We start from the raw sequence: 9,027 nt of genomic DNA on the forward strand, positions 1-9,027 counted from the left end.
CCTCTCCTATACCTCTAGCCAATGTAGAATAAATAAACACTGCATACAGCATTAAGCACAGTAGCATTCAGTTTAAAAGAAGTCCGAGTCCGATGTCAGAAAAGGTAACAAAAGGAATGATTGCCAATAAGACAACTTTCCATCAGAGACAAAATGAAGAAGATAACAATTAAATTCACTTTGTTGTCAATAGTTAAAAAAAAAGACACGAACTATATATTTTATAACAGTTTTAGTGAAGAATTATTGATCCTGCACAATCATGCATCGCTACTATTTTTTTATATTTAATAAACAAGATAACGGTACGTAACATATGGTCAATGAATTAGTTATTAGATGATAACGATTTATAAGGGTATAGGTATCAGTAAGGTAGAAATGTGATCAATATCTATCTATCGCCATTGATTAGATCATATCACAAAAAGGTACGTTATAAATTATATTCTGATAACATCACAGAAATCAAGCTGAATAAAATAGATCAAAATAGGACGTAGCAAGCATTTGCATTCACTTTACTAAACACAATAACTTACGAAAAGCTGACAGTTTTAGTATTAAAAGAGTATACAAAAAACAAAAGCGCCAAATAGAATAATAAAATTGTATATTTTCTGAATATTAAGGAAGTATTTGGGTGAGGTTTTGGAATTTGTGTCAGATGTTCAGACTCTTTTTTATAACTTCAATCTGGAACTATTATACTATAAACGTAAGTATAATAGTCCCAGCTTTAATATATGGTGCAATATTCAGTGGCGGATCCAGGGGGGGAGGGGTTCCGGGGGTGCGCACCCCCCCTTTATTTTTGCCGATCAATGCATTTGTATCGGGACATATGTTTTGCACCCCCCCCCCTGCACCCCCCCCTGCACCCCCCCCCCCTTTGCCCTGGGTTAGCACCCCCCCCCCCCCCCCTTTTCGAAAATTCCTGCATCCGCCCCTGATATTTTGCCGTATAACACCATAATGATTATTCTTTTCCTATACGAATTCTAAAGCTCATAAAACGTCATTTACCAAAATTAAAGCAGATTCTATATCTCTTTTCTTTCGATTTGAGACCCAAATAATACCAATGCAAATATATAAGGTAAACGTCAGTCTCTTCAGTGATGCTCTAGGCATAATACAGTTTGAAAATTCAAAGCTTTTATTAAAATGAAGAGATAATAGACCGTGATCAAAAAGGACAAAGACGTACAGCAAAGGAATCAGGGCTTTGCATGAGGGAGATATATTCCTTAGTTTCAATCAATTTCCATAATTGTGTAACAACAACATTAGGTCCGAGACCACAATTGTCCTAGTGTTGACAGTGGGTTACTTGCCATTAATTTTTATACCCCTTCCAAATTTATTTCTCCATGTTTAATGCCTCAAATTGCAAGTATGGGGGTGAAATTACACTGTAAAAACATTTGGGTCCAGAATTTTAAAGGAAAGTAGTGATTTGGTCCAGCTGAAAAAGGTTAAAAATTAGCACTTCGGAAGCTGTCAAAAGATTTCAAGACGCCCTAAACATAGAATTGTCCATATTTTGAGTTAGAGCCGATGAAGTTTTCTATAATTTTGATATAATTTGTCCCAAAAGTATTACAACACACTGTAAAAATTTCTTTGAGAAAGCGCAGGTGGGATTTTTTTTATTTTCATTTATGTTCTAAAAGAAATGCACTACGAAAGAATTGTGTTCTCGGACCAACATATGTAATGTTACAAATTTGCAGTACACCATGAGCAAACATTATTAAATAAAACTTGGACACGGTATTGTATTTTATTCAATACACTTTCTATTATTATTGATAATTACTGTAACATGTGTAACAAAACATATGTTATGTTTACATACCGAGAAATTTAAACTGCTTATATACATAAACCTTATAAAAAGTTTGCATATATCAAAAGTATAGTGTATTTTAAATATTCTAAACTACCTGTACACTAAGTCTTATGTATTGTTTTTTCCGCATAATCAATATATAAACCACTTAAATGTTTTCTTGTCTTTTCAAACAGGGAGTAATTACAGTACAGGCGGGTAAGGTTAGCTTAAATATTTATAGTAATTCTGTAGGTTATTATTAAGATCAATTTATGTGTAAAAAATGTATCTTTTATTATTGTATTTTATGTTGGTATATGCATAGCATGCATAGGGTGAGCCATAAATTAAATATTAGATTATATTTCATTGAATTCTATTCTGTTGCTAATGGTACGTTAAAACGAAGATATGCGGATTAACATGTTTAAATAGTATACCATCTTGTGTTTTAGTCTATATGTCCTTCTTATTCGTTTGACTGCTAAAAACTTGTAAATGTTAAAAGTAGGACGATACCAAAGGTGTATAAGAAAAAAAAAAACCACAAATTGAGGGAAAAGACAAAACGATTAGGAAGCTGTGCCATTTGATTTTTTCGGGGGGAAGGGGGGGAGGGGGGCTAAGATGATAATTTTGTCCTGTGTTGTTATTTAGTTGTAATATATGTCCTGTCTTTTTGGTTTTCAATCTGTTCGGTCCTGCCTGTTTTATTAGTTTATCCTGCCCTTTTTATTAGTTTATCCTGTTAGTTTATCCTGCCCTTTTTTTGACATAAATTGTCATCTTGCCTTTTTTTTTACTCCAAACTTCTGTCCTACGTTTTTTCAAATTTTCATCCTAGCCCACCCCCTCCACCATAAAGAGAAGTTGGAAACTGAATTTGTCAAAAAGAAAACAATCCAAACAAAGAGCACAAACCAGACCAGGACCACCAAAAGTCTTCAATACACCGAGAAAATACCGCACTCGGAGACTGGCTTTAGCTGACACCTTAACAATAATATAATCTAGTTCAGCAATATGGACGCCACACTATAAACTCCGAAACTACAAGGCTAACATGGCTAGAGGTTCAAGACTTTGGACAAGCCAAAAGTGCGTCGGGTTAAACATAGGATGTCCACTCAACAGTCTTAATGAAGGGTTTTGAAATAACTTAATACTTGGAGTCAAAATAGAGAGATAAGAAAGTTAAATGGTCTTAATTATTGTCATTTTACATGCAATTCCATGGGTCTCTTTATAACCTGATATTTCACTCGAGAATACATCAGATACACAGTCTTTAGTCACAGGATTGCTTCCCTTAAAAATGTAGTAGATACTTCATCAGCCGTAAGCGGTTCAGCTAAGGAAGAACTTCTATAGCTCTGTAACACAGAGGTCCCGGATTCGAGTCCCGGTGGAGACAAGCTTTTTTGTAAGGAACTTCGTGCTCTCCGATTACAGTTATATGTAGCGTTTCGTTTTCTGGTGTTTGTCTTAACGTCATATTTTTGGTGCCATAACGTTTTCGACTTTCTCTCAGCTTGTGAAATTTGATTGGTCTCTTGGTATCTTCCTTTCCTTTTAACAATAATCATTACTAGTGACAACAATTTCTGTTTTCTGTAACATAATACATCATTAATCATCAAGAACTTAACAATGGCATGGTAATTAATTATTTTTTTTTTTACAAAAATGGCACTTTGCACGTCGATAACCAAATAGGGCACATAAATAAAATAGTAATTTACATATTCAGGGAAAAGTGACTTCTCTTCTTGAAACTGATAGGATGAAGTCGTTAAGTTAAGTACCAACCGTTGCCTTTATCTGAAACAAATAGCGTATCATCAGAACATATAACAGACACACTATATTATATCAATTGAAATGGCTTATCTCAACCAAATGACATATTAACACCAGTGAACATACACTGAACGAATATAAGTATGATCTATAACACAATTTGTGAGATCTCAACCCTCCCCGTATACCTCAGACTAGCCAATGTAGAAAAAACAAACACAATGCAACATGCATAGTAATGCATTTGAGTACATATATAATATATGACCAGAAAAATGTGGAATTTCAAACAAATTTCGGACTTTTTATTTTCCTTGGTAATGTGGCCACCTCAATATTGTAATATCTATAAATACTCCAGAATAGAATATCTATATTGATCTGTTAAATAAAACCAAATATACCTTACATAAAAATGAGATGTGGTCTGATTGCCAATGAGACAAGTACATAATACAGTTGAAATGAAGTAGCATAATGCAAATTAAGGCATAGCTCATATAAAGTTCTAATATATCAAATGACCATAATTTCATTTCCATTTTAGATTAAAAACAAGAACACCGTAAGAGAAACACAGTCCTCGTCCATTTGTCACAACTCGGCCGATTCCGTGCCTTCATCGTAGAAGGAGAAGCGGATTCACCCGAGGATTGCCGATTGAGTCCTTGACGCTAGTATGATGACCAGAAAGAAAGGGCTATGGAAAACAACTCTCATTTTTATCATTTGCATTCTTTTTATATACATGATCATTCCGAGAAATGACAAATGTCTTACAACGGAAGATGCCAAAAATGAACAAAATGTTGCAAAAATCATAAAACACTTTCAAGAGGGGCAACTTAATGCAATCTCCGGAAACGGAAATGGAAATAAGTCTGACGTATTGCAAAACTTGCCGGATCTATTTCTAGGGTATGACAAATTGTCATTCAAAGATTTGGAGAATAATTTCATTCCTAATCATGTTTATTATATGTGGTGTTACAATCGAACCATTGAGTTCAGACAATATCTTTCTATACTAGCAATATGGAAAACTATAAGACCAGATTCAATTACTCTCTTTACAAAATACAACATCAGTGACAGCAATGAACATTACAACGTTTGGCTTACGGATCTATTGGTATCGATTCCGTGTTTTAAGGTTCAGAAACTCCCAGCGTCGTCAAAGGGTGACGTAGAAGACTGTGGAATGACGGTTGCGTTTGATATATTAAAGCATGATGGCGGAATGTACTTTTCTGAAGATTTCTTTCCATTAAAATCATTACGTTTTGTTCGTAAAAATAAATTTAATGTTGCAATGACGAAAAATATGAAACAAATAAGTTTTATCTCTTCTTCTCGTCGAAATGAGCGACTAAAATCATTTATTAAGCTGTATAAAAACAACATTACTCAACCCTTAGTCACTGGTCTTCATTTTTGTGACATCCTTGAAAATGTAAATAAAACCATATTGCAGAGTAAACTGTGTGTCCACGTCCACAATGTGTTACCAGCACATATAATGCATGCAGATTCTGAGTTTGGAAAATCAGCACGTAAGATTTTATATGGTAACTCAGAACAAGTTAAGGTGAAACCATTACTCCCAGGACTTATACCAAACATTTTCCACATGGTATGGTTCGGACATAAACCAATGGACTTTACAATGTATCTGTGCTTGAGGAGTATATTGACAATTGTTAAACCTGAAAAAGTATACATTCATGGCGATGGACTTATGTATGGCGAGTATTTACAAAAGTTAAAGAAGGACCCGAGAGTAGTTTACATACACAGAGAAACGCCGACGCATGTTTTTGGACACCAAATTTTATACACGCAGCATAGAAGTGATATAATAAGAGCAGACGTTTTGTTAAAATATGGCGGAATTTATAGTGATTGGGATGTTCTGTGGTTGAAGCCAGTAGACGATTTAATTTCAAAACAGCATGACACAATTTTAAACTTTGACCACATGCCTCGACCAGGATTTCCAGATTCAATTAATTTAGGAGTTTTAATGTCGAAACCGGGTTCACATTATATCAAACACTGGCAAGACTCCCTCGTAAACTATAGATCACGTGACTTTTTCTTCAACGCCATTGAACTCCCGTACAAAACATTTGAAAAATACCCTGAAACTGTGTACATCGAACCTCATTTACAGGTCATGTGTTATTATCTAAAATGTCATCCAACTTTCCATCCAGAATATAGAAATTTCAATGTTGACAAACCATTTAACTGGACAAAAGATGCCTATTCAATACATTTTACATATCCCGATCCTTCAGAATATGCAAATGAGACTGCGTTAAGACATGGTAAAGGAATGTTTGCTGATATAGGCAATTTTATACTAGATCAATCATTTGCGTATGATTAAAAAAACACAATACTGGAATTTGTTGTAATTTTATTGTAACAGATACCTATAGGCCTGCACCTTAGGCAAAAAAACACAATACTGAAATGTGTTGTAATTTTATTGTATCAGATACATACAGGCCTGCTCCTTAGGCAAAAAAACACAATACTGGAATGTGTTGTAATTTTATTGTAACAGATACCTATAGGCCTGCTCCTTAGGCAAAAAAACACAATACTGGAATTTGTTGTAATTTTATTGTAACAGATACCTATAGGCCTGCTCCTTAGGCAAAAAACACAATACTGGAATTTGTTGTAATTTTATTGTAACAGATACCTATAGGCCTGCACCTTAGGCAAAAAAACCCACAATACTGGAATTTGTTGTAATTTTATTGTAACAGATACATATAGGCCTGCTCCTTAGGCAAAAAACACAATACTGGAATTTGTTGTAATTTTATTGTAACAGATACCTATAGGCCTGCTCCTTAGGCAAAAAACACAATACTGGAATTTGTTGTCATTTTATTGTAACAGATACCTATAGGCCTGCTCCTTAGGCAAAAAAACACAATACTGGAATTTGTTGTAATTTTATTGTAACAGATACCTATAGGTCTGCTCCTTAGGCAAAAAACACAATACTGGAATTTGTTGTAATTTTATTGTAACAGATACCTATAGGCCTGCACCTTAGGCAAAAAAAACCACAATACTGGAATTTGTTGTAATTTTATTGTAACCGATACCTATAGGCCTGCTCCTAAGGCAAAAAACACAATACTGGAATTTGTTGTAATTTTATTGTAACAGATACCTATAGGCCTGCTCCTTAGGCAAAAATACACAATACTGGAATTTGTTGTAATTTTATTGTAACAGATACCTATAGGCCTGCTCCTTAGACAAAAAAACACAATACTGGAATTAGTTGTAATTTTATTGTAACAGATACCTATAGGCCTGCACCTCAGGCAAAAAACAACAAACACAATACTGGAATTTGTTGTAATTTTATTGTAATAGATACCTATAGGCCTGCTCCTTAGACAAAAAAACACAATACTGGAATTAGTTGTAATTTTATTGTAACAGATACCTATAGGCCTGCACCTCAGGCAAAAAACAACAAACACAATACTGGAATTTGTTGTAATTTTATTGTAACAGATACCTATAGGCCTGCTCCTTAGACAAAAAACACAATACTGGAATTAGTTGTAATTTTATTGTAACAGATACCTATAGGCCTGCACCTTAGGCAAAAAAAACCACAATACTGGAATTTGTTGTAATTTTATTGTAACAGATACCTATAGGCCTGCTCCTTAGACAAAAAACACAATACTGGAATTTGTTGTAATTTTATTGTAACAGATACCCATAGGCCTGCTCCTTAGGCAAAAAAAAAACCCACAATACTGGAATTTGTTGTAATTTTATTGTAACAGATACCTATAGGCCTGCTCCTTAGACAAAAAAAACCCACAATACTGGAATTAGTTGTAATTTTATTGTAACATATACCTATAGGCCTGCACCTCAGGCAAAAAACAACAAACACAATACTGGAATTTGTTGTAATTTTATTGTAACAGATACCTATAGGCCTGCTCCTTAGACAAAAAACACAATACTGGAATTAGTTGTAATTTTATTGTAACAGATACCTATAGGCCTGCACCTTAGGCAAAAAAAAACCACAATACCGGAATTTGTTGTAATGTTATTGTAACAGATACCTATAGGCCTGCTCCTTAGACAAAAAACACAATACTGGAATTAGTTGTAATTTTATTGTAACAGATACCCATAGGCCTGCTCCTTAGGCAAAAAAAACCCACAATACTGGAATTTGTTGTAATTTTATTGTAACTGATACCTATAGGCCTGCTCCTTAGACAAAAAAAACCCACAATACTGGAATTAGTTGTAATTTTATTGTAACAGATACCTATAGGCCTGCACCTTAGGCAAAAAAAAACACAATACTGGAATTTGTTGTAATTTTATTGTAACATATACCTATAAGCCTGCTCCTTAGGCAAAAAAACACAATACTGGAATTTGTTGTAATTTTATTGTAACAGATACCTATAGGCCTGCTCCTTAGACAAAAAAAAAACACAATACTGGAATTTGTTGTAATTTTATTGTAACAGATAGATAGATAGATAATTTTATCAACCAATCATGGTGCCCAAAATTTGAGCTATACAATCAAATGAATTACAAAATAAAGCACAGAAAATGATTAGAATGATTAAAGTACATTTAAACAAAAAACCACATGAATACACATTTACACTAATTAACCTGATATAAACCAAGTTATTGACAAAACATAGTTGTTATGGGTGCCACTGTGACCTGGAGAAATTACATAAATCTTTAGGATAGTTCTAGGTCTATGGGAGACAACTCCTGATCAATTTTATTTCCTATATATATATCTATATATATTTTTCTTCTATTTTTTTTTTCAAACAACAATATTTTCTATAATTTTCTTTCGTTCTTCAAAAAGGGAGTGCAATAAATTAGATAAGTTTGAAGTAACAAACAAATCTTCAGATGAAAGAATCCAAACAAATTTCATTTCATCAGATAATCTTGAAAATTTTTTGAATTTAGAATTTAAATTAGATAGATGTCGAGATCGAGTATCTTTTAGAACAGGACATTTAAAAAAAAATGTAGTTCGTCTTCAACTGTGTTCTTACATAGCTTACACTTTCTGTCTACAGCTTTAATTCCAATATACCTCCCTCTTTCGATTTCAAGATCATGACAGCTAGTTCTAAATCTTGTGATTATTTGCCTGTCTTTTTTTGAAATCATTTTTAAATATGGTTCAAACATAAAAATATTTTTAAATTTTCTGTAAGTTCTTAATTTATTGCCAGATTGTAAATTAGTACACTTCCCAGAATTGCTTTCTAAACTAGCTAACCAGATTTCTTTAAATTTAATAGTTAAAGATGTTTTTACTTTTTTTAGAATATGGTTTT

General features: G+C 33.4%; 1 protein-coding gene across 1 annotated transcript; it reads left to right on the top strand.

The window, feature by feature from the left end:
• The first annotated feature begins 4,188 nt into the window (after positions 1-4,188).
• On the top strand, positions 4,189-6,047 carry LOC139504010 (uncharacterized). Its single transcript, XM_071294062.1, has one exon. The coding sequence runs from the start codon at positions 4,317-4,319 to the stop codon at positions 6,027-6,029; it is 1,713 nt and encodes a 570-aa protein (XP_071150163.1). The 5' UTR covers positions 4,189-4,316; the 3' UTR covers positions 6,030-6,047.
• The last annotated feature ends 2,980 nt before the right edge of the window (positions 6,048-9,027 follow it).

The sequence above is a fragment of the Mytilus edulis genome, chromosome 14 (assembly GCF_963676685.1).
Source record: "Mytilus edulis chromosome 14, xbMytEdul2.2, whole genome shotgun sequence".
Classification (NCBI taxonomy): Eukaryota; Metazoa; Mollusca; class Bivalvia; order Mytilida; family Mytilidae; genus Mytilus; species Mytilus edulis.

Excerpts from the sequence above, each read along its gene's own strand:
- LOC139504010 (XM_071294062.1), top strand. The coding sequence starts at position 4,317 with ATGATGACCAGAAAGAAAGGGCTATGGAAAACAACTCTCATTTTTATC.